We start from the raw sequence: 27614 nt of genomic DNA on the forward strand, positions 1-27614 counted from the left end.
ATATGGAAAAAAATTGTTACAGTATTTACAAAACTCAAGACTCCCCGATCATCTTGACGACATCTTGATATTATGTTTTCATTTTATTTTGTCTGAAACAGAAATTGTTTACTTACTTTCTTATCTTTCAGAATTCAGGTCAGGGACTCTAATAAAAATCTTCTACCAGCCTCAGCATATGTTACAATTCTCTCTAAAAGTTAAAATAACCAGCTTTTTAAATATTTGAAGAACATTGAAGCAGAAGAGTCAGTCATCGTGGTGTAGTGGTTAAGCTAACACCATAAAAACCAGGAAATATAAGAATTCTGGTCCTGTATTAGGCTTGAAGCCTGCTGGGTAATATTGAGTCAGTCACTCTCTCTGCCTTAGGAAGAAAACAATGGCAAACCACTTCTGAAATCTTGCCAAGAAAACTGCACTGACTAGTCTACGCAATCATCAGGAATCAACAGTAGCCTGAATACACACATGCACATATATACAAAAACTATTTTAGGATTCCATCTTCATTATATTGACACAAATGAAAGAGTCTCTTTACTTAGTCTCCAAACTACTTGTTTGTTATACTTAGAATTCAAAAATTAATAAGGCCGTCCGCTGCTCGTCTCTCCGGTGGGCTCCTTTAGGGAGCACAGGGGGTCTTGGAGGGGCCACCTGCCGTAGGGCGGCTTGCTGGAGCCCCCAGAAGTGGCAGCAGCCGTCGGGGGGTCTCCAGTCTTGCCCCAGGAGCCGGGGAGCAAAGGGGGGCGCATAGCGCAGCTGTCGGCTGCCTGCGCCTTCACCGAATGGATTCCGGAAGGAAATAATCAATCAGAAATTGCAGTAGAAGTGCTGGAGGTGAGAAGTTTGCCCTAATCTCTTTTAACACCATTTAATTGATGAGCAACAGCTTTTTGCAAGTTGTGGATTCAATTTATTTGAAGTTGCAAGATTGGAGGGTTGTTTTTTTTACCCCCCTCGGTTAAAGCGGCATTTGGACTATCTCTCGATCTCGGAATGGAGTGAGAGAGTAAAACGTTGAATTACCCACTTGTACTAACTATGAGAAAGATTTACATCACAATTGCAAGAAGTGATTCCTGAGCTGTTTTAAAAGCCTTATGGAAACTTTGGATGCTTTGCTCCCTGGTTCCCTGTGAAAGGGGGAGCTAAGATGGCCCACTTCCGTCTTCTTCTTCGCTCTTATAAATGAAACTAGCCTTTTGAAACTACCTTTGAAAGAATTTCTGGCTTTATATTACTATTACCTCCCGAAGGTCTCCTGAAGCCCCCCCTGTTTTGTGGTCTTTCTGGATTTGGATTATTTGATTTTCTTCTTCTGGCTTGGAACTGTGACTAAGGATTAACATTCACTTCTGGGCTTGTCTGCCTCCTCGGCATCACCCAGCTGTGCATTCCACAGATGCCATTTTTTTTGTATAAGACTTGCACTTATCTCTGAATTTAACAAATGGGGCCTAGAAAACCACCGCCAGGTAAGGCAGCTTCGGCACCCACCTCCTCTACATCCAGCCCAACAACCCAACAGACAAAAATTTCATCATTCTTACAACAATAAGGGGCTGGAGAGAGTTCAAAGGACTTATCAGTTACTCAAATGTTCCAGGCTATTATGAAGGGACAAGAAGAACTGAAAAAAGAGCTGACAGATTTTAAAGAACAACTCAGAGACATACAGCAGCAAACAACAGAAAATAAACAGAGGGTTGGTATACTGGAGGAGGGCGTGGTTGGATTGAGGGAGGAGGTGAAGGCAACTCAGAAGGGGAATAGAGAATTGGAAAACTTCATGGTAAAGATGGAACTTGAAAGAATGTCCCTTTTTCTCAGATTCCAGAACCTACTCGAGACAGAAGATGAAGATCTTAAGGATACTATGTGTACGGAATACATTAAGAGAGTTAAAGAACAGTTGTGGTGGGATATGGACCTAGTTTATAGAATCAATTCAGAATATGCCAGAACACATAATGTTCCAAGGGAAGTCCACGTTAAATTTCTTAGGAAGACCACGAGGGATGAGGTTTTGGGAGCCCAAAGGGGGGGGACCACTAAAATATAAAGATAAAGAAATTGCCATTCTTAAACAAATCCCCCCCCCAAAAAAAAGAGAGATAAGAGGAGGAAGTATTCCTCCTTATCAAAGAAACTATATAATAAAGGAGTTTGGTTTAGATGGTTATTGCTAGAAAGAATGTTGATCTTCTGGGAGGGAAACAGAATTAGAATCAATTCAGTTATGGAGGCAGAAGCCTTCATGAAAAAACACAGTCCCCTCCTAGAGGACGAAACCATAAGAGGTAGTGAAAAAGGTGATAATACACAAGATATGAGGGAGGGAGGGGCTGTGGCTCCGCCAGGGGACAGGGGGGAAGGAGCAATATTGAAAAGACACAGGTTACAAAAATAAATGTATTTATTGTAATTGTTGATATATTAGAAAGTGGTAAAAGAGATGATTGAACATATGGTTGATACAATGTATAACAAGATGCTGTTTCTGCTTATCTTTTATCTTTTGTTTTCCTTTCTGTAAAAGTTGTGAGATTTGGAGAGATTTCAGCACGATGTAGCTGCCAAAAAAATTTGTATATCCACCTACCCTTCCCTATAAATGTTTAAAAAACAATAAAATTCTTTTTTAAAAAAATTAATAAGGTGTAAAAGAAGCCTCTCTCTCTTAGAACCAGTAACTGTGATTTCTCAAATGACAATGAATTCACATAAATGATATCTTGCTTATGCAGAAATTACCTGGAACCTTCCAGAGCCTGGGAAGCTTGATGGGACCTCAATCCATTCTACATGTGTCCTATGAGAGAGCACCCAGTCACCCTTTAGTTCCCAGAATAATCACAACAGTGTACAAACCAATCACTACATGACACCAAACTGAGAACAGGAAGCAGGTAGTTGAATTCAAAAAGCACTTTAACAATCATAATAATCGGCACATAGCTAATTCTTCATTATAGTATTGGCAGCCCTACAAGCTAGACCAGACGGAGAAATTAAATCCATACCGGTCATGGCTACTTTTATTGTAGCAGTTATAGTAACAGAATCTTGCATATCTGACAGTGTTACTCCTCCCCCACTTTATTGCTACACAAACTAGGAAGGATCTTCTGAGAAGCTTACTTAAGTTAGCTTCTTGATCTGGCTCAAGCTCTTCTTATCTCATGCTAGCATTTCCTTTTGTTTTTCAAGGCTCCCTATTCCTTCCACAAGTACCTACGATTCACCAAAATGGGTGAATTTTTATACAATTCTGTATAGCTCATCAGTATAAACTGGTTCACCCAGATGTGATCCATTCTCAAGCATTCAAACAGCCCTGACGACTGATAATAATTCAAGCTTCTTAATGGGACATTTCCATGGACAAATTCCATGGGTTTGGAAACTCCATGAATGATATTAAGCACAGTGGAGCTAAATCAATTTTCAGGTATTGTATTAGGTTACCACTGTTATGAAAGCAGAAGAGAAAAATGAAATTCCTGTCAGCATGTCATCTAACAAGTTCAATATCCAAAATTTCTTGTAGAAGTAGGAATGCAGGCTAGTCTGTATCATTTGATGCTGAGTGAAGGTACTGTGCCTCTAGAATATGCATCAAAGCATGCTAAGCAATGTAATGTCTGTGGCTAATGCAATGACAGGGTGGGTCAAGAACAGATTTTGAGGACCAAGTACTGAGTACTGCCAGATGGAACATTTTAATCAAGTGTTTCCAAGAACATGGAAGAAAAAACAGAAAGCCTCGTATATAGCAGAATAAAAAAAAAGGTGGCAACAAAATCTGGAAGGCTCGATTGACAACAGAGAATAACACCCTGGAGAAAACTTTCCACTATGCTACCATGGTAATTAAAAAGGAACCCAGGGTCAACAAAACTGTGTGCTAGCAAAGCATGTGCCACCTGAGGAGTAGTCAGGGCCTCCTCCCAAACCTCTTCTATTCAGGAAATTCAACACATATTCTTTAGCACATGAGAACTGCGTGTGGGGATATATTGCCACAATATTATCTTCACTTAATCAACCTTATATTAACATCTTTGTAATCCATTTGGGCACTGGCAATACTATCTGGTATAAGGTTCACTTTTTTTCATAATGTTCACTATATAGTAAAAACTTATTTGTATGTTATGGGATGAATTGACAATAAAGTTTTAATATGGAAATTAAAGTTATCCAGATCAGAAACTAACATCATGATAGTCATGTGTTTGCACATGATATATGCTACTGACTGAAAACCTGATAAAACCCTGTTCTATAATCTGCTATTTTGACATTTTCTGTTTTTGAAAACTATTTCTGCCATAATTAAGGAACTTTTAAAATTACCTATCTCAAACCATGCATAAAACATATTATAACACAAAGTTTGATAAATGTATGGAACATTACGAGAAAAATATTAAATCCAGTAATCTCATTGTTATTCTCTTTTAAAATGCTTTTCATATCAGAGATAGGTATAAGTAAAAGTTCAAGTACATATGCAGATGTGTCTATTTAAATTCCATGAACAGACTTGTCACTGCGTTAAATGTTTGCTAGTAGAACTGAACTGAATAATTACTGATGAATTACTGCGCAGGTCATAAGCCTTATCTGACAATGATTTATTGCGCATGCTTAACATGTTTATTACATCACACATTCCAGAGACTTCTTCCCTTTTGATCTTTGTCCGTCTGCCAGGAAGCTGGTAGACAAACTGCTCTTGCCAAAATGTAACAATTAGATAGATTTGTTTTATTATTTTTGTATTAAAAGTTTTGTTTCTCATTAGAATATGTTTCCGGGATTTTATTTTATTTTTCGCACCTTGAAGATATGCCTGTTTGGAAAAAGCCGCGATCTAAGACCTCATCTAGTTCAGGGTGAAATATTTTCCCCTGACAAGACTAAACACATACCAAGAACTACTTGGGAAAGGATAGTAGAAGTCATGGTTCATGTACTTACAAATTGCTGGAAGAATAAAAAATGACCTTAAAAATGAGGGAGGGCTTTTTTTTTTTTAATGAAAGGATTTGAAATGGTCATAAACAAATAAGACCACCTAGTAGGGCATATATATAAACTCTCTCAGATATGACATGGAGATAGAAACAATAAAAGTTGCATGACAAAATAGATGCACAACTTTAAAGAAATAGTTGCCACACAACAATGGGAAGAACTGAAAAATTACAAGAAAAAAAAGCATAGCAAAATTCAGAGAAATTTAAAAATAAAATTTGAAATTGAACCACAATTCTTTTTACCACGCATAATTCCAAAATATTCCATGAAAAATATCACGGTCCACTAAGATACATGTTTAAGGCAGCAAGGATAGCTTTAGCACAATATTGGAAAAGAAATACGTAACTAAAGGTAGCAGATTGGGAACTTAAAACTTGAGAATATGCAGTGGTTGCTGGTTGGTTAGGGGTATATTATTATGATGCTGGATGGGACCTATGGTCTTGGAGGAGGGAAAAGCAAGAAGGGAACTTGGTCTAATGGGGAGACGGACGGACGGACAGACAGAGAGGAATATTTTGATGTTGGTAGGCAAAAGAAAGTATGATAGGAAATAGCAGCAGGCCACTAATGGGGAGGATAAGTTTGGTGTTTACTACTAATTCCATCCTCCAGCTTCCTCAAGTGAGCCCCACAGGCTGTAAGATTGTTGGTGATCCTGGCTTCCAGCTCTTGCTAATGCTGCTTAACACTACTTTGTTCTTATTGTTTTATTTTTGTGACAACTTTTCAAAATATGTATTTGGTCAACTGAAGGTGGTAACATACCTAATTCTTGGGCCTCCTATTTTCCTCACATCAACAATCCTGTGAGATGTTTTGGACTGAGAGTGACTAGTCCAAAGTTACCCAGTTAGCTTTCACATCAAGGGAGGCCTAGAATTCACAATCTTTTGGTTTCTAAGCCAACCTCTTAAACCACAATGCTAATCGGGTGCTCTGTAAGTTAGCCTGTAATAAATCTCTTCTCATTCAAGATCAAAGATGAGAGGACTGACCTAGTAAGTATAATCAGAACACAGATAACACTGAGGGATATGTAGCCTTTTGGAGATGTGCCCACCTTTGTATCAAATGTGGCACCAACTATAATCCTAAAGTAGTGATGGTAAAGTGGCTATTGTTTCAGAGGGGCTGCTCTAAAAGTAACTGGATGTGAACCCAGTTTGTGAAGCTGCCCTCTAGGAAACTGGTTGAAGAATGCTGCTATACCAGCTACTAGATGCCATAGTAGAGCTGGTAATGGAGCGTCCCAAATTTTGTTCCGTTTCCAGTTTCCTCCTTTTGTTTCTTTGTACTCAAGCTGTAGCTTCAGAGGGCCTTGAAGGAAATGGATTATGTGAGTTCTCATCAAGTTTCATGCCTCAGTAGAATACTCAGTACACATTCATTGTTGATGACTTTATTCTTTATGATTATGACCGAAATGGGATGAGAGGGGTACGGTCTGTCCATCCTGACAGACAAGCTATCAAGCTATCTCTTGATAGCTTTCTAAAGAATCAATCCTGGTATTCTTCTGAACTGACTCAGAAGGTTGGGAATGGCAGGCATAGTATTCTTACATATCCTTTAGGACTGGTTACAGTAAGTATTGGTTATGGGGCGGGGAGGTCTGGTTTTAAGGTTTTACTTGGAAACGTGCTGTAGGACTCAATGCTCTCCTCTCTATTTATTATTTACATGAAGTCACAGGTCATCCAATGGCAACATGCTGAAGACACCTAGTTATACATACTCAAATTGTGGGATTCTGAATGGAAATAGACTGAAGCACAATCTTACCAAGACAGAGTGCCTGTCAATACTGAGATTACCTGACGCTGGAGAGCTTTCATCTTTAGTTCTGAGTAGGATTGGACTACCCGGCTGGAAATAGTTTGCAATTTGTGGGTCCTCTTGTGTTTATGGCTCTTACCTGGGGCTAGGAGAGCCTTTGCATAAATCTTCTGTGCCTGATCCTGAATCAGGAGTCCCTGCTCAAAGTCACTCCTGCATTTGTAATATACAAATATTGCATAGGACTATACATAGGACTGTGGTTGAAGATCAGAAGCTACAGATGGTTCAGCAGATAGCAGCATGTATAGTTATGTATATATTCTACTTCAGAGTTACCACATATCACCCTATAAAATAGGATTCCCCTTGAGAATCCTCCTGGATTCTCCTCCTGGATGGGTGACAACCGACTCCTGGATGGGTGACAACCGACTCAAACTCAACCCCTCCAAGACGGAGTGGCTGTGGCTTCCGGCCCCCCGGTTCAACCAGTTGCTTCCATCTCTGGCCATCGGGGGCGAGCAACTGGCCCCCATGGAGCGGGCGCGCAATTTGGGCGTCCTCCTGGATGCCCGGCTGTCCATGGATGACAATGTAACAGCTGTGGCAAGGGGGGCGTTCCACCAGGTCCGCCTGGTGCGCCAATTGCACCCCCTATTGGACCGGGATGCCTTACGCACAGTCACCCATGCGCTGGTGATGTCTCGCCTAGACTACTGCAATGCTCTCTACATGGGGCTTCCCTTGAGATGCACTCGAAGACTACAGTTGATCCAGAATGCGGCCGCGCGGGTGGTTATGGGGAGTACATGTAACACCTCTCCTGCGTGAGCTGCACTGGCTTCCTGTGGTCTATCGGGTGCGTTTCAAGGTTTTGATTACGATCTTCAAAGCGCTCCATGGCACAGGACCTAGCTACCTGCGGGATTGCATCCTGCCCCATACATCCCTGAGACCAATCCGCTCGCACAGAGAGGGACTTCTCCGGGTGCCGTCCACTAAACAGTGTCAGAGGGCGACACCCAGGAGTAGGGCCTTCTCTGTGATGGGCCCAGCCCTTTGGAATGACCTCCCCCTCGACATTAGGATTACCTCCGATCTCCGCTCCTTCCATGTAAAGCTCAAGACCCACCTTTTTCAATTATCTGGCCTGGCTCAACCATAGTTCCATTCTACTCCTCCTGACAGTCTTTTTAAATTCGTAATTTTAAACTGGGGTATTTTTAATTGCTAATTTTATTATTATTATTGTATGTATTTTATGACTGTTACCTCCTCCGTGTATGTGTATGTGTATATATATTTATATATGTGCTTTTATTGTACGCCGCCCCGAGTCCCTTGTGGAGAGGGAGCGGCTAACAAATCGAATAAAATTGAAAAAATTGAAATTGAGATTTAGATGGTCCCAACTCTGCTGGCTTTATAAAGGCTCTGAAGATTTGGCTCTTTCCTCAAGCACTGAGGCTGTAAAATGAGTCATCGATACATGTTAGTTGGGTTATGTGAATGATTGTTTCCAGTGCTATATTCATTTCTTTGCCACTTTTTTTATTTTGGATATAATTTTTTTGATGTTTTAAATCGTCAGCCGACAGCATTACTTGGTGATTGGACAGCCATATATGATTGATTGATTGGATAAGATAGACAACCGATGATGTAACATAATTATATAATATAATATTCTCTATTTCTTAAAAAGATATCTCATGAAGTCCATATTTCCTAATCAAACAGTCAAGAAACAGAAGTCTATAGTTTTGCTGTGTACAGTAATGGCTTTTTCAATGGCACCTTCCAGACTATAACTCCCAACCCATATGGAGAACTTTAGGATGGAGGAATGCTAACTATCCCCACAATTCTATAAACCCTAGAAAAAGTTATTTGTATACCGTTTTAGGTTTTTTAAAAAAAAAAAAACTTAGGACTGGTTAACACATCACTTGTTAATTCCTACAGAATGAGATTTTGCTGGAATGAAATCAGGTCCACAAATGCTAATGCAGTATTATTCTTTAATTGCATTAAAGATTCATTGTCTATTCTATTTGTTAGATTGATGCAACAGACTAACCAAATGTTTTATCAGAAAGTTATATATATGTATAACATACCATATTTTTTGCACTATAAGACGCTCCACACCATAAGACACATCTAGCTTTTGGGGAGAAAAATAAGAAAAAAAATCTGCCTCTGCCTCCTAGCAATTTGCCTCCTTACAGCAAACAGCAAACAACCTGGTCAGCTTCAGCACAGTCTGATTTAGCACAAGCAGCTAATTGGTGGTTGTATCGGACTCCCGGAATACCGCCGATCAGCTGTTCCAGGTTGTGGGGATTACCACATGTCTTATTTTCGGGCTCTGCGCATCCCGTTTTCGGGCTGTTCCAGGTGGCGATAGGTGGCGATCCCCGCCGCCTCGAACCGCTGAAAGCAGGACACGCGGAGGCCAAAAATAGGGCAAGAGGAGGAGGCTGCAATGGGCAGCAGTGATCCCCGCAGCCTGGAACAGCTGATCAATGGTATTCCGGGAGGTCGATTCGACCGCCAATCAGCTGATCATACTAAATCAAGCTATACTGAAATGGACCAGGCTGTTTGTTGTTTGTTGCAAGGAGGCAAATTGCTGGGAGGAAGAGGCTGAAGACCAGCAAGTGGGCAGGGCTTCGGCAACATTAGCTGTATAAGGTACACAGACATTTCCACCCACTTTTGGGGGTGGGGGTGGAGAGTGCATCTTATAGTGCAAAAAATACTGTATTTGTCATAGATTTAATATTACAGAGCATTTTGCACCCCATTAAATTCACTATATTAATACACTCAACTGCAAATAATCAAGTGGTGCAAATAAAACAGTGCACCTAAACAGTAAATCCTTGATTTAGTAGACTTCTGATTTAATACTTAAAATTTACCTCTAGACATCATCCCAAAATAACAATGTCTGTTTGTATTCAGAATAATCCAGACATTTTGTGAATGTTATATCATTTATCAATTTACAACATTTGTGTAATTACAGCATTACACAAACAATAAAAAGGCATGCAAATTATGTAAATTACATCAGCCCCTTAACAGACCCTTACATCTTCCATTAATTAGGAGTTATGGAAGTTTTAGAATTTTAAAATTAAAATTAATCTAATTATTTTTAAGTATCTTTTAAATGTGGATTACTGTATCTATGACAGCGATGGCGAATCTTTTTTGGCTCGCGTGCCACAACTGGGGAGAGCACAGGGGGGTCGTGTGCGGGCGTGCCACACCCATAATGCAATATGCAACCTCCCCCAGTGCGCATGCATGTACAAAAGGCGTGACCCCCCATTTTTACATGCTTTTTTCGCCCTCCCCAGGGTCCAGAGGCTTTATAGGAGCCTGGGGAGGGTGCAAAGAGCCTCCCCCGCCCTCCCGGAGGCCCTCCGGAGGCTTCAGGGATTGTCCGGAGGCTTCTCTGAAGCCTTTAGAATGCTTAAAACGACCCTCCATGCAAACCGGAAGTCACTGCCGGTTTGCTCGGAGGGTCGTTTTAAGCGCTCCAAAGGCTTCAGGGACCGTCCAGAGGCTTCCCTGAAGTCTTCGGAGCGCTTAAAATGACCCTCCGAGCGAGGGTCGTTTTGAGCATTCTGAAGGCGTCAGGGAAGCCTCCGGACGGTCCCTGAAGCCTCCGGAGGGCCTCCGGGGGGCGGGGGAGGCTCTTTTCGCCCTCCCCAGGCTCCTATAAAGCCTCTGGAGCCTGAGTAGGGCGAAAAATGACTTTTAAAAATGGTGAACTCAGCTGGCCAGCGCGCTCATGCGCGCTGGCCAGCTGACAGAGCAGCACCTCACGTGCCCTGACAAATGGCTCTGCGTGCCGCCTGTGGCACACGTGCCATAGGTTCGCCATCACTGATCTATGGTATCTTTTAAATTGGAACTTAAAATATACCATGTTATTTAGGCATAGATGTCAAATGTGACATTTGAACCAAGTATATTCAAATTTATGGAGACTTTTAAAGTTGACATTTAGCAGAACAATTAAAAATTAACATGGCACAATTCAGCTAGTTTCCCTCTAGAAATGTTAGGTTCTACTGGCTGATAAAGGATGGGCTTGATTTCAGCAATATTTCTTCCCTTTTCAGTCTGACTTCATCCATTCTGCACATTCCTAACTAGTCCAGAGCGGCATTGAAGTATATATCATAGTTTATAATGGAGAAATCAAGCCTCCCCTTCTCTGCTGAAATAGGAACAGAGGAAGCTGCCTTACATATTAATTGGGATTGTTGCTCCAACTAGCCTAGCAATTTCTCAATTAAATGCCAAGTATTGCAGATGGAACTTTCTGCAGAGAAAGCAGAATGCACTGCACTACAGCTTTCCCCTGATGGAAACTAGTTGGATTCTCCCCCATGCTGTTAATTGTAGAAAGAGTTTTGTTGTGTTCACTTACTGCTATTTCTCTACATGCTGACATGGATATTCCTGTGCCTTCAATCTGTTTCAGTGCATATTCCTTTTCGTCTTTTCTGCAAGAAAAAAGTGGATTATACAGGACTTATTTACACTTGAAACATATAACAAGACTTGCACACTTAATCTCTATTCTCTTATAACAGACTAATTGATGGTACAGTGCGGTTAATGATTCATCCTATTTTTCCATAACCAATTATCACTTTGACAGGCAGCTGTTCAATAGGCAAAAACAACAACAACAATAAAGTGAACACTGTGATCTAATGAGAATACCTGATTTTCAAGTGATAATTTTTAAAATACCCTCCTAATTAAAGATGTGGGAAAACACAGTGAGATGGCAACGTTGGCAAGGGTGGAGCAAAACTAAGTGTAGGAAAGAATAGTTGCCCTGAATAAGACATCATTGCCAAGAAAGTGACAATTAGCACTCTATCAGTACCCATTGACATAACGAAACAGCTTGCTTATAACAGGTTGTTTTATCCATTTAGCTGTGTCCACCTCTTGGCAACTTTATAGGCAAGTTCTCTTTATGCTACCCTGTCAAGCACAGGTTCTTTCAGTTGTTTGATATTGGTCTTTATATCAGCTTTGGTACAAAGTGATACAGAGTGAAATCAATTTTTAAAAAAATGTTTTTAAAAGTAGTCCAGTTATAGCTACTGTATATCTAATTACTCTAATGCAGAACTTCTACATCTAGAAATTCTGTTACTGGCATCATTAATTTTAAAAAATCAGGTACCAAACAGATGTTAAGACAGATCCATACCTAAGATATAGCGCATAAACAGAAAAGTACAAAATCTTGAGTCAGATGAAAAGCTTGATACAATATTGCACAACTTTCTATGTAAATTTATTAGACGTTTCCACTCCCCCGGTACTTAGGGTTAGGTAAAATGTATCCCTTTTTCCTGTGTAATTATTGTTTTAATGAATGCTTTTTAGGAGTTGTGGTGGTCCAGGGGCGAGAATGTAGAAAGTCTGGTAAAATTTAATGGTGAATTTATTTTCAATTAATGGTGCATAAAAATTCAGTACACATAATGACATAATTTTAAGCAAAAATGATATTCAAAATCTCTACAAACTGACATGTATTAATTAAAAAAAATATTTTATGCAGGATCTCTCTCTCACACACACATATACACACACATTTTAAATCTATACTATAAAATCTTGTTTGCTAAAATTTACTTTTTTTTCCACAAATAAAACTTATAAATTTTATTTTTAAAAATAATATAATTTGAAAATCAAAGAGCAAGAATAATACAAGCAATTCTTGAAAAAAAAAACTATACAGATATCATAGATGAAATTAAATTGCTCCCCAAAGGCTCATGTATTATGCAAGAATACAATGATGACACAATGACCAAATTCTGTACAGTATTCCAAAATATTATTCTACTCAGTTACTGATTTTCCATAAACTCCATTCAACATTAGTTCAAAAACAGTCATTTAATATTTTTTTCCATTTTCTGGTAGGCTCCTAGTAAGCTAGTATTAAATTTCTAAATTTAATTAATACATAATATAGCTGCCATTAACAGAACTGTATTGGCATATGTAACATTCTCAGAGTTACATTTTTTAATATAATTAAGTAGACATAGAGGAATAGTTTGAATCTGTAGTTTAAATATTACCTTATTTAACCTCAACATCAACTTTTTAAAACTTTATTCCTCTGCTGCATTATCTTGAATCATGTGACTTTGGGAACTTGACTATGCCAAAGGTTTTCCAACACACTGTCGTAAATGTTACACACATCTTTGGTACCAGCATACTATTTTTATTCTCTGTTAACCGTTATTAAAATTTGAGCCATTCTGTTAAAAAATGTACTGTATATAAAGCAACTTAAATAGTTATTTCGTTTGGCTTAACTGCAAAGATCTATAACCCCAAATAGTGAGCATGTATGTACATTTCATATTATCTTTATTAGGAACACTGATTTTGGTCACAGAATATTTTTATTGTTTTAATACCAATCAAAACCCATGCCTCATATTAAATTGTTTTGTTGGTCTATATAACAATTTATTGGTATAATAGAGTATACTAGACATCTATTATATTTCTAAAAGATTTTACATTGTTTAAGAATATAATGTTATGCGCTTTCATATATGTTGTGACATTAATGTATCAAGAAAGTTTAGATTTGATAAGAAAGCAACTTTGTGAAAATGTTCAGCCTTTATCTTAAAAAAAATCTTTCCAACCACATCATCTTCAGTTTTTCCAGAAATTTGATGTTGCGACTAATGCAGAATTGTATTCATCTTTCAAGATCCATAAGGAGTTTGTTGACTTCTGCTTTGGCATGGCCTCTGAAAACATAGCTATGATGCACGGAATCTAAGAAACGTTGAAGTTTTGCCAGAACAAATGCTGACATTTTTTCCCTTTTAGTTTTGAAATGAACTTGGCTGGAGGCAAGACTATGGTTTTTATGTAGCTGACAAGCTGGAGGCAAACAAATGTCTAATTAAAAATAAATGTACCACCCATATGTTTGCATGCACTCTTTAAAGAAGAGAATCAAATTGCATTGGCACAAATACAAAAATGTACCAATTATTAGATAGTAAGGTAAAATGTCATTACAAGTAGTTCGTGTTTAGTGACTGCTTTGTTTAATGACTGTTTGCAGTAATGAAGATGATGAAAAAGTAATTTTACAATCAAGCATTGTATTTATGACCCTCACAGATCTGTAAAGGAAATTAAAGCTGAAGTAGGATCATAAGCACAGTTCTGGTTTCACTTAGAAACCGCTTCACTTAACAACTCAGTTGCTGGTCCTAATTATGGTCTCTAAACAAAAATTACCTCTCTATATCTACGCACTAGCATATTTTTAAAATAATATTCCAGAAGCAATGTTTAAATCCAATTATTTCCAAATATTTTGGAGAAATATGTAATGATGTTTATAAAGTACAATAAAAAGAATCTCTCTTCCCTCCTGAAGTTTTCTCGTAACCAGAACAATATTTTTCTAAACAGAAAGGACGGCGGGGAAGGGAACCAGGCAGGCGGCCTTTATCATTGGGGCAAGATGGGCGGTGTTGGGCTGCAAGGCGCGCCTCTTACCTTTCCAGCTCCATCATGTTCCTCGCCCTTTTGCCCATTGAATCCCCTTGTAAAAAAACCTCACTAGTTCATGAGGTTATTTTTACAAGGGGATTCAATGGGCGAAAAAAGCGATGGAGCTGGAAAGGTAAGAAGTGCGCCTCGCTTCTTACTCCCCACCTGCCACCCCTCACTAAAGGTATGGTGGGGAAGGGAACCAGGCAGGCTGCCTTTACCATTGGGGTGGGCAGTGTTTTTTTGCGTGAGAAGGAACAGGGGGGAGGGGGTGATCGCATTGTTGGCCTGCCGCTGTTTTTGCGGCAGGCTCTTTTTGAGCGGGAGGGAAGGGCGGGGGTGGAAGCACTTTGCTTCGCCTGCTGCTGTTTTTGCGGCAAGCCCTCTTTTTGCCCCGCAAGCTGTACCGGTAGGTGGTACAGTGTTAATGGCGGGGACCGGTTGCGTATGCGCTTAAATAGTTGGGGCGGGCTTATTTTCAGTGGAGGGCTTATTATGGTGCATGCTCTGAAAAGCCCGATTGGGCTTATTAGCAGGGCATGTCTTATTTTCGGGGAAACACTGTATTTTTACTACTTTTTTCTATCCCTCAGGTTTCATTTTATTTTCTCATATTAAAATCTTGAAAAAGAATTACTCCACCTCTCCTCTTCATCTGTAGAACACTAGAAATGGAAATGATCTGCCACCAAACCAAGAAAGCTTCTTTTGACAGAGCTCTAGTTTCCAGCATACTTTAACCTAATTAAAGGATATTGTTTTTAGAGGTTGGAACAGAGGATTAGCTTCATTAACAGAAAGTTATCCTAGCATGAGCATCTAGATTCGAGACAAAAGGAAGCTAGTTTAAACTAAACCTGTAATAAACCTTAAGTGAAAACAAAGTCCCAAAATCTGTGTCAGGAACACATATTAGGATCTTCATTTTACCCAAGTTGTGTCAATTTGGACAAGTGATATCCCAAAGGTGCTTCAAAACTAGCATATTGTAGTTATATGCCAGGCAGGGTATTCCGAGATAAAAAACCAGCTCTGTGGGTTATTGCAATCCAGGTGTGCCCTCACATTATACTGTAGCACCCAACCCTACAACCCATTTTACTAGAAAACAATAGATTTTGATAACATTTATTTGAAATAACACAGTTCCCAGTTCAGCTCATGTAATAAAAATTTATTTGCCTTTTCTGACTTAAATTGGGTTATCTGAGTGCATGTAACTTGATATGATATTCAAAAGTGCTGTCCTGTAGACCATTACAATATGGATTGGGGAAGTTAAGGGGGAAAAGGGGGCCTGAGGGAGCCTGTCTTAAGGGCAGAGAATTCATCTAAAAGAACCTCTGGTTTATATTCAGTTCTCCTAAACTTCTAATAAGGCTGTTCAGTCACATGCTATTATTGCAACCCTAAAATAATTTCCTGCTGAGAGTGCCACCTCTGAAGCCAATTCTACTCTTGTCAGGAAAAGGAATTCCTAAAACCAATGACTTCAGCCTTCTTGCAGATATAATGCGCACTGAAAATTGTTACACAGTATGGAGCAGTAAGAATTCTTAACAGAAGTGAAACCACATAAGAACCATCTTTATTTTGCGAGTCTGCAGAATATTTTTTTGCCATACGCTTTACTTACTTAGGCACAGATACAGTACAATTCAGCAGCAAGACAAAGAGAGATGATGCATATCTGAGCACCTAGGATCACCATAAAAGATAAGTTCCCTGTACTCACTCCGAAGGAAATAAAGCATATTTATATTTATAGTTCTCCTTTACCTCAGGAAATAAAATTCAATCACAAACCATCTGTGTATATGCAGTGATATTCTACATGCAACTATCCTATGTTCTGCCCTGCATAATTATTTAACATTTTTCTTACGTGAGAATGGTATTCATCCAATAATGACACCAAATTTCAAGCAGCCTTAAAATGGCCCAGTTCAAACACTATCATGACCAGCCACTGTTCATAAAAAGCCAGTGGCACAGTGGTTAGAGTGGAGTACTGCAGGCTACTTCTGCTGACTGCCAGCTGACTGCAATTTGGCAGTTCAAATCTCACCAGCCTCAAGGCTGAGTCAGCCTTCATTCCTTTCAAAGTGGGTAAAATGAAGACCCAAATTGTTAGGGGCAATATGCTGACTCTGCAAACTGCTTAGAGAGGGCTGTAAAGCACTGTAAAGTGGTATATATAGTAAGTCTAAGTGCTATTGCTATTGCTAAATTTCTTTATATAGCCTAAGTCGTATCAATCTTTAATTGCAATTACTGTATTTTTCGGAGTATAAGATGCACCGGTGTATAAGACGCACCAAGATTTTGAAGAGGCAAATTTTAAAAAAAAGGTTTTGCACTCTGCAGACCTCCCCAAAACAGCCCATTTTCCACCAAAATGGGCCCATTTGTGTCAAAAAAGGGCATGCATAGCTTTTAGGAGCTTGTAGAGTGCTCCTGGGTGGGGGAAAACGAGCAAAAAATGGTCCACGTTTTGCAAAAAGGGCCCATTTTTCGTCAAAAAAGGGCATGCATAGCCTTTAGGATACTTGTAGAGTGCTCCTGGGGGCTGGGGGGGGGCAAAAACAAGCAAAACCCGGCCCATTTTTTTCTCATTTCTGCCCTCCCCAACCCTCTGGAGCACTCTGGAGGCATCCTAAAGGCTATGCATGACCATTTTTGCAAAAGGGGTGGGGTTTTGGGAGGCCAAAAATGCTGTATTCAGTGTATAAGACGCACCCAGATTTTCACCCTCTTTTTTGAGGGAAAAAGGTATATCTTATACTCCGAAAAATACGGTACTGCAGTAGAAGCAGACCCATAGCAGCTGTTGAAACTAAAACATTATCACTGAGGAAAAGAATATTTATTTCCATTTGTTTCTGATGAGTTTATGTAAAGCAAAAGTCTCAAATATCTGACTTCAAGGATAATGTAAAAGAGATTATCACCAAATTCTCAAATCTCACACTGCAATAAATAGAGGGTTTGAAATTAAATATTACACAAATTTTCTCACTTCCGAGTTAAGAAAAAGATTTAACTGCTAACGAAGTGTAAGGAATTAAAGAATCTAATAAATTATGCAACCTTAAGTCACATGGAGTAAGATAAGAACCAATATATTTATTGTGCAGAACTTCAGCCTTTATTTAGGCTGGCTTCATGCATCGTGCTAAACCATATGTTTGATTTTAGTTTAACTTTTTATATGGTTCCAGAATGCCTCAGATAAATATCCACCCAGAAATAAGCAGCAGACAATTATATATGCATGTGAAAATACATCAGAAATTTCTGTCTTCCCCTACTCCCTTCATTTCTGCCCCTTTATTCCTACTGTTACCAGTGGACCCTTGTAGAATGGAACGCAGAGGTAGACACCAACGAAAGGGCCATCTTAATTTCATGGATTGTATGAACAGCTCAAAAAGGCAGTCTAATGACGTGATTGGCCATTAACCAGGATCCCAACGTTATACATGTATTTATTTTTCACCTTCAAGGACTGCACAGTACTATGTCAGTGCACACTCGCACACAGGCACACATTATGATGCCAGAAGGCAGCACTCCTCTTTACCTTCTGCTGAGTATCTTGCTACCTCCAAGGCTTGAAGTCCATATACGAAACCCATTGGAATCTATGAACACAGCAGAAGTAAAAGGCAGAAATTTATGTAGATATACAGGATTCACACCTCAGAACTCAGCAGTGCCTAGTATCTAGATACCCATGGAGCCAGTCTTTAGTAAGCAGACACACTATCTGGAATCAAGATCATTGCCAAACTGAATCCTCTTAAGTAGTTGAAAAGTTGTCAAGGGAACAAATAAGCAAATATGGTTCTCTTATTCTGATATACCCTAAGTTGGAAATAGTCAATCTTCAAAAAGTGAAAGCCATTTGAAAAACACTTTGCATTCTATGGCATACACTAAGTCTGCTCTTTCGTCTGACAGTTAATTCTGGTTACGCACATTTTATAACTATAACTTTTAAAATTAAATGCTTACAGAAGCAGAAATAGGATGAGAACCTTTCTTTTGAACCACCTTCAACTCAGTGGAAAACCACAACTATTATCTGTTATCCAGCCTAGCATTGCTGATTCACACACTGCACAAAATCATCATGAACAATCTGGTTTGAAAGTAAACACAAATGCTTTTTTTAAAAAAATGCTTTTCATTAATATTTGGGCATATCCTAACTTTATAGTATGAGGGAAATAATCTTCATTGAAGGGGGTATTTCAAAATCTTTGCCATTCAACACAAGAAAAGGTTACAACACCCAGCACAGGATTCATCAATCTCTTTGAGACAGAAAAAAATTCCATAGCTGTTGCTTCAAGAGAAAGTGGGGATTGCATGATGCTAAAATATTATGATGAAAACGTTTTAAGAAAAATGTACATCCTAGAGGCATTAAATAAAAATTAAAACTTTATCTGTATGGAAGGAATAAAGAGTGATAAAGCTAACTTGTCATCAGTGATGCAGGTACCATACAAATTTATATTTTTTTAATCTAATGAGACACAGTTCCCAAAGGTGCTTTTTCAAGAGGCAATTGGACTTTGGTTTTTCTTTGAAAACGTTTTGCTTCTCATCCAAGAAGCTTCTTCAGTTCCAATTACTCTACAGATGATAGTTAGTTGTTTAACACTGGTTGTTACTTGGGAGGGAGCTGCCATTTGAACCCTGAAATATTTATTTCACCCTTAATTACTTACAGCTATAATGCTGCTAATCTCTTGCTAGCCCAGGGAGAATTCTGTTGTAAAAATTCTGAACACTATGTCTAAGATATTACATCAACTTTATTTTTAATAGCATAAAAGACAGGCGCACTTTGGAATGTTTTGAAGTATTAGATGGAAGACCTGTTTAACTATATAAAAAGAGAAGAATTACATTGACAGTTGTCTATGATAAGTTAAAAGTGATGGCAACAAGTGATAATTGTATTATTCCTTGTTGCTGCAGAACAGCTTTTCTCAATGGCTATCCTTCAAGTACACTGGAATTACAAATCCCAGAATGCTTAACCAATAGAGCACTGCTCACTTTGTCCTCTGAGAGTTAGAGTCCCAATGCATTTGCTAGCGTGATGGAAAGTGCAGCTGATGGGGCGGGGGGAGAGAATGTCAGCAGTAGCATTGCAACTTTCCAGGGAGGAGTCAGCACATTCCAGAGAAGGACCCAAGGCAAGAACTGTGCAGTACTGAACTGGATGGGGAAGGGAAGAAAAGGTTCAGGGTAGCCGCACTATGGAATCTCCCAGGATATGTTTATTAGGCTAGATTAGAAGGTTATAGCTTTAGTCTGGTAAGATTCTGTCTATTAGACATAAGCAAATAAAGAACTGGGTTTGATTGGATTTCACTGCATCATCTTTAGGTTAGATCTCTATCAGCTGGATATCTGAGGAATGGCAAACAATTTAGATTTACTGTTCATATTATAATGGGGCACAATACATCTGGGAATATGCCACTATACCACATCAGTGGAATATCCCAGGAAATGAAAGACATGCCATATACAGTGCAATTAATGGGCTTTGTATTTGATGTTTTACTTCTATAAGCCTCTTGGAGTCACCATCTGTGAGTTGGATAGCCATATAAATGTTCTTAATAATAAATAGAAAATAAAGAGAGCAGAACCTTAGCATCCTTTGTCAACAATATTAAATAAATCAGGCCATGACTACAAACATCAAAATCATCTTTGGTTTGCTTGATTACATGCCAACGTATCAGGGTTGACTCTAAGTAAACACACAAGGTTTTTCTTCATGACAATCTGTCCCCAACATGGTCCTTCTAGTCTTCCCACAGTGCATCCATCACAGGTATAGGTAAAAATATTAGTTGTTCTCTTCTTCCCTTTCCTTCCACTTTCCAGGATTAGAACCTTTTCCAGAGGTAGGTCTTTGCATAATATGTCCAAATTCATGTGGGGAGGAGTGAGCTCTCATCCTACACTCTAGCTCCTGCCAGGACTTGAAAAGAGCCCAGCAACTGGACATCCACTGAACAATCATCTCCTGGTGATGTCACTGGCTAATCCTTTCAACCCGGAAGCACCTTGGTCAGTGGTGGCATTCACCCAGTTTGCACCACTTCGGGAGAACCAGTTGTTAACTTTCTGAGCAGTTTGGTGAACTGGTTTTTGGAAGAAATCATCAGGGCAGAGAACCAGTTGTTAAATTATTTTAATCCCACCACTGACCTTGGTGCTTCTGACACAAGTGGGAAAAAAATCAGTCCAAAGTCATATTCCCACTTCTTTTTTCATATTATTATCTTTCTCCCAATTTTCAAAGTTGGATTTCCCCATAAAGTCAATTATACCGCAAACCTTAGACTGTTCCAGGCCCAGACTCCCCTTGGGGGAAGACTGCGACTTTTCGCAGACCAATGGGAGTCCACAACTTCTGACGCCTGGGTCAGAGCCACGGTCAGGTTTGGTCTGGCCTTGGAGTTCTTCTCCAACCCACCTAGTTCCTTCCTTCAGTGCCCAGTTTCTAGTAATCCCGAGGTGGTTGTTAATGTGTTCAGCGATTCAACACCTCCTGGACATAGAGGCCATACAAGAGGTCCCGGCCGACCAGGTCTACCAGGGATTTTATTCCTTGTTATTTGTCATCCCAAAGGCCTCTGGGGGGTGGAGGGCCATCCTTGATTTAAAACGGTTAAACAAGTTCATCAGGTATAGATGTTTTAAGATGCATTCTTTACATTCAATTTTAGAAGGGATTCGCGATTTTCTTACATCGGTCGACCTTACAGAAGCGTACTTGCATGTACCCATTCTGGAGTAACACCAACAGTATTTACGTTTCTGTTATAACTTCTAACCATTACCAATACATGGCGTTGCCATTTGGCCTTACTTCTGCCCCCAGAGTTTTTAATAAGGTTATGGCCGCTTTGGTGGCCTACTTACACACCGTGCCAGTCAGAGTCCAACTTTACCTTGACGATATCTTGGTCCAGTCAGCCTCAGAGGCCAGGGCCAGGGCCAACCTCCATACCACACTACAAACACTGCGTACCAATGGGTTCTCCATCAACGAGATCAAGAGTCATTTCTCCCCTACCACCAGAATTCTACACCTGGGAGCCTGGATCGATTCGGTGGAGGGTCAGGTCTTTCTGTCTGAAGAATGAGTTAGTAGTCTGAAACAGATGGCGACAGACATAGAGAAGGAACATAAACCTACACTGGCCAGTCTCTCTAAGCTATTAGGGAAGATGGTGTCAGCCATCACCATAGTCCCCTGGGCTAGACTTCACACTGGAGACCTCCAATGGTTTTTACTTCCCTTCCAGAACAGGAGAATCAGCAACTCCCTAGTGAGGGTGGCTGTGCCCCGGGAGGTCAGGCGGGCGCTTAGGTGATGGAGGTCTTCCGCCATTCTGAAGGGGTGTCACTTTAGGGTGGGTGACAGGGTCACCATCGCCTGTATGGCTGGGGGCCCCACATGGGTTCGCACATCACCCAGGGTCAGTGGTCTCGGGAGGAGGCCACCATGAGCATTAACTGGTTAGAGCTTAGAGCTATATGATTGGCCCTGTTATAATTTCAGCCCCTCATTTTCGAACAACACGTGCTGATCCTAACGGATAATATCATGGCCAAAGCCCACATGAATAGACAGGGGGGCACCAGGTCTAAGGATCTCATGCTAGAGGCCAGTACTCTGGAAGCCTGGGCTGAAAAGAACCTCTTGTCCATCACAGCTGAACATATCTCGGGGGTGGATAATGTTAGAGCTAACTGGCTTAGCAGAACCAAGGTAGACCAAGCAGAATGGCGATTACACCCTTCTCTTTTTCAGGAGATTATGAGATGCTTTGGAACGCCGACCGTGGACCTGTTTGCTATCCCTTCCAACACACGGCTCCCCAGGTTCCACATGAGATTCCACACACCAGAAGTGGAAGGGGTGGACGCCCTTTGCAGTCCCTGGACAAGGGGTCTACTTTATGCCTTCCCACCTACCTTTTTCCTCCCCAGGGTGATCCGCACTCATCAGTCTCCAGGCGGAGATCATCCTGATAGCCCCCTATTGGCCATGGCGACCATGGTTCGCCGACCTTCAGAAATTGTCATCAGAACGGCCCTGGAGGATTCCATTGGACCAGACAGTCCTCACCCAGGGATCGCTGGAGCACCCAGAGGCCCGATGGCTTCAGTTGCCCCCCTGGCGGTTGAGCGGCTCGCTCTGACAGGGGGCAAGTTCTCAGACAGAGTCATTAACATGATTCAGGCAACCAGGAGGCCGCCTGAATCATGTTACCAACACGTATCTACAATGCCACGTGGAAAATATTCTGTACTTGGAGTTCCAGTAAACATATCATTCCAGAGAGTTCCTCCATTCCCCAGGTGCCAGAGTTCTTGCGGGACGGGCTGCACGGGGGACTCTCACCTAACACCATTAGAAGACAGGTAGCAGCCTTAGGGACCATACTTACTTGGGGAGGGGGACAAACCCTTTCGCAACACCCCATAGTCAAGAGGTTCCTGAAGGGGGCCGCATAGCTGCAACCTCCCGTAGTACACAGGTACCCCACTTGGGATCTTACCAAGGTCCTAGAAGCTCTTACCAAGCCGCCTTTCAAGCCTCTACGCGAGGTCCCCCTACAGATACTCACCTGGAAGGTGGTCTTTCTGGTGGCGATAACATCAGCCCGATGGATCTCAGAGCTACGTGCCTTATCTGTTCGGGAGAACCTGTGCAAGTTCTATCAGGATAGGGTCCTCTTACGCCTTGACCCTACATTCATTCCAAAGATGGGGTCCTGGTTTCACAGAGCCCAGGAGTTTGTGTTACTTGACTTCTGTCCCGCTTCTGAGCAGCCGTTAGAGGCGCTTTGGCACAATCTAGACGTTCGCCGAGCCCTTCAAATTTATATAGATCGTACGTCTCCAATACGTAGGACAGAGATGCTTTTTGTCTCTTTTCATTCCGCATCCCAGGGCAGAAGGTAACTGTGGCTTGCACTGGCAGGGGGGTCAGGCATTGCATTGGGATGGCATATGAATCACAAGGGGAGACAGCACCGAGTGGCATCACAGCTCATTCCACGAGGAGAGCTGCCTCCACCACGGCATGGGCTACTCAAGCCTCTTTGGACGAGATTTGCACGGCCGCAGCATGAGCGTCCCCTTCGCCCTTTATCAGGCACTACAAATTAGATAAGTTTGCTTCTGCGGACGCAGCCTTTGGTCGTAGGGTCTTGCAAGCGGTCCGGTCGGAGAGTCACCAGCTAGAACGGTCTACTTCCCTCCCTTGAGAACGGCTGGGCTTGGGTATGTCCCATACATGGATGCTATATCCACCCTTATTGAGAAAGGGTGTTACCTGATACACCTCTTCTAATAAGGAGGAGATAGCATCCAACCCCTTCCATCTGTTGTACCAGTTCTAGCTGTGCCTCCATGTTGTGTATAACTTTGACTTCCTTAAGGGTTCAGTGACATTTGTACCATTTATGAGTTCCTTACTAAAACCATTGTTGGATAAAACCTTTGAATCTGTATTTATTTCCTTTGTTGAAAAACTGGGTGGAGCCGCACCAGGATGGGGTTATAAGGCTTGCTAATTAATTAGTAATCAGACTCAGTCCAATCAGAGTACGGACAGTGTCAACCCATACATGGATGCTATCTCCCCCTTATTAGAAGAGGAGTATCAGGTAAGTACCAACGCCCTTTTTCTGTAAACGTATTCTCAAACCTACTGAATATTTTTAATGTTCCTTGTGTTAATACCTGTTGGAATAACTACCAGTTATGGAGTTTCACATTAAATAGCTTATAATCTTAATAATAATAATAATAATAATAATAATAATAATAATAATAATAATAATAATAATAATAATAATAATAATAATAATTTTTTTTAAAAATTATTTGTTAGCCGCACCCTCTCCCGAAGGACTCGGGGCGGCGTACAATAAAAAACACATAAAATACAAAAATGGACAATACATACACAAAAATATAGACGTATACGTGTACGTGGAGGAGGTAGATAGATGAATGGAAACAATTAAAATCACAATTTAAAATCCCCTAAATAAAATTACAAAATTAAAAACCCGTCGATATGATAATAGACTCCAAGACTCTGGATTTATTAGGCATATTGATTTAGAAAGATCAGATTAGCCGGCTATATCAGCATTTTAGAAAATCAAGTTCAAAAATTCAAGGTTGGCACAATAATAATACACTATACATAATCAATGCAACTCAGAATACTTCAGAGTTACAGTTGCTACAGACAAGTAACTCTCTAACCAAGCACTGCAGGCACTCATCAATTCCAACATTAGATTACCTCATTCCTACAAGATATAGGCCATATGAAAGGCTTTCGTAAGTTTACCATATACATAACAGAATTAAATTCGTTTACCCATATTTAAATTTATGAAGCATATTATTTCCTACTCTTATGCAGTGATAGCATCCTAATAATAATAATAATTTAAATTTATTAGCCGCTCCCTTTCCGAAAAGGACTCGGGGCGGCGTACAATGGAGTAAAAACATATAACATTTACATAAATCCACGACACACATAAGTACAAGGACACACATGTTCGGAGGAGGTTGACAGATACAATACATAGACAGTTAAAAACCATTAAAAACCATTAAAATACCCTAATTACAATACCCCATGTACAATCCAATTCAAAATGATTAAAACAGACAGTCAGGAGGAGTACGAGGAAATTACGGTTGAGCCAGGCCAGATAGTTGGAAGAGGTGGGTTTTCAGTTGTACACGGAAGGAGCGGAGATCGGAAGTCATCCTGATGTCCCGGGGGAGGTCATTCCACAGGGCTGGGCCCATCACAGAGAAGGCTCTGCTCCTGGGTGTCGCCCCCCGACACTGTTTGGCGGTCGGCACCCGGAGAAGTCCCTCTCTGTGAGAGCGGATTGGTCGTAGGGATGTGTGGGGCAGGATGCGATCCTGCATGTAACTAGGCCCTGTGCCATGGAGCGCTTTAAAGATCATAATCAAGACCTTGAAACGCACTCGGAAGACCACAGGAAGCCAGTGCAGCTCGCGCAGGAGAGGTGTTACAGGGGAGAATCTAGTCCTCCCCATGATCACCCGCGCGGCCGCGTTCTGGACCAACTGTAGTCTCCGAGTGCATCTCAAAGGAAGCCCCATGTAGAGAGCATTGCAGTAGTCCAGGCGAGACGTCACCAGCGCATGGGTGACTGTGCGTAGGGCATCCCGGTCCAATAAGGGGCGCAATTGGCGCATCAGGCGAACCTGATGGAACGCCCCCCTTGCCACGGCTGTTACATGGTCATCCATGGACAGCCGGGCATCCAGGAGGACGCCCAAATTGCGCACCTGTTCCATAGGGGCTAGTTGCACGCCCCCAATGGCCAGAGATGGACACACCTGGTTGAACCGGGGCGCCGGAAGCCACAGCCACTCCGTCTTGGAAGGGTTGAGTTTCAGTCGGTTGCCATCCATCCAGATCCGTACGGCCTCCAAACACCGGGACATCACCTCGATGGCCTCATTGGGGTGGTTTGGGGTGGAGATGTATAGCTGAGTGTCATCAGCATACAGATGATATCCCACCCCAAAACCACGGATGATCTCGCCCAGCGGTTTCATGTATGTGTTGAACAGGAGAGGCGAGAGTACCGAACCCTGTGGCACTCCACATGTGAGAGGCCTCCGGGTCGATCTCTGCTCCCCTGCCAACACACGTTGCGTCCGGTCAGTGAGGTAGGAGCCAAACCACCGTAACACGGTGCCCCTGACTCCCAGCCCCTCCAGCCGGTGCAACAGGATACCATGGTCGATGGTATCGAAAGCCGCCGAGAGGTCTAATAGGACCAGGATAGAGGAACAACCCCTATCTCTGGCCCGCCAGAGATCATCCACCAATGCGACCAAGGCCGTCTCCGTGCTGTGCCCGGGTCGGAAGCCGGACTGGCGCGGGTCTAGATAATCATTTTCCTCCAGGTGGCGTGGGAACTGCTGTGCCACCACACTCTCTACAACCTTCGCTAAAAAAGGAAGGTTGGAGACTGGACGATAATTGACTAGGTCCGTCGGGTCCAGGGAAGACTTCTTGAGCAGGGGTCTCACCACCGCCTCTTTCAAGGCGGCTGGTAGAGACCCCTCACCCAACGAAGTGTTCACTAGGACCAGGAGCCAGTCACGTGTAACCTCCCAGGATGCCAGTACAAGCCAGGAGGGACACGGGTCCAATAAACATGTGGTGGGTCGCAGACGTCCACGCAACCTGTCCAAATCCTCGATGGCAACCGAATCAAACTCCTCCCAAAGCGGACCCTCAAGACTCGCCACGGGCGTCTCTACTGAACCACTGAAGGGGGTCCATCCCATCCGGATTTGAGCGACTTTGTCATGTAGATATTTCCCAAACTCCTCTGCTCTACCCTGTAAAGGGGCTTCCCGCGGCCTCTCAAACAAGAGGGAACGAGTCACCCGAAACAAGGCGGCAGGGCGGTTATCTGCAGACGCAATAAGGGCGGCGCAATGTTGACGTTTGGCCGCTCTTAATGCCACAAGGTACGTCCTCAAGTAGGCTCGTGCCTGTGCTCGGTCAAATTCGGAACGAGAGGATCTCCAACGACTCTCTAGGCGTCTCCTTTGGCGTTTCATCACCCTTAGCTCCTCGGTAAACCAGGGAGCCAGGGTGGTTCGTCGCCGCAGGAGAGGCCGCAAAGGCGCCACCCGGTCCAGGGCCCCGGTAGTCGCACTACTCCATGCGTCTACCAGGTCCTCCACTCGGGGGCGGGTCAAATCCACAGGAGGTGGCCCAAGCTCCGTCTGGAACCTATCTGGTTCCAACAGGCGCTTGGGGCGGAACCATCTAATACCTTCCGGTTCCGCCTCCTCGCGGTGTGGGGTAGCACCAGGGAAGTCCAGCCGGAGAAGATAGTGATCCGACCATGACAGGGGAGTAATGACTAAGTCCCCTATTCCCTGATCACTCATCCACCGGCCTGAGACAAAAACGAGGTCCAGCGTGTGGCCTCCCTCGTGAGTAGGGCCCTGAATTAACTGGGTCAGGTCCATGGCTGTCATGGAAGCCATGAACTCCCGAACCCCCTCAGACGCTTCTCCCATCGACGGCATATTGAAAT

The 27614-nt window shown here is 41.9% G+C and overlaps 1 protein-coding gene across 1 annotated transcript in view; it reads right to left on the bottom strand.

Moving 5' to 3' along the window:
* CDK19 (cyclin dependent kinase 19) overlaps positions 1–27614 on the bottom strand; it is a 102032-nt gene that overhangs the window by 64562 nt on the left and 9856 nt on the right. The window contains 3 exon segments of the mRNA XM_081941499.1: positions 11291–11366; positions 18017–18063; positions 18065–18077. Coding sequence (XP_081797625.1) covers positions 11291–11366; positions 18017–18063; positions 18065–18077 — 136 coding nt within the window.

This window comes from Natrix helvetica (assembly GCF_964273705.1).
Source record: "Natrix helvetica genome assembly, chromosome: 2".
In the NCBI taxonomy this organism is placed as follows: Eukaryota; Metazoa; Chordata; class Lepidosauria; order Squamata; family Natricidae; genus Natrix; species Natrix helvetica.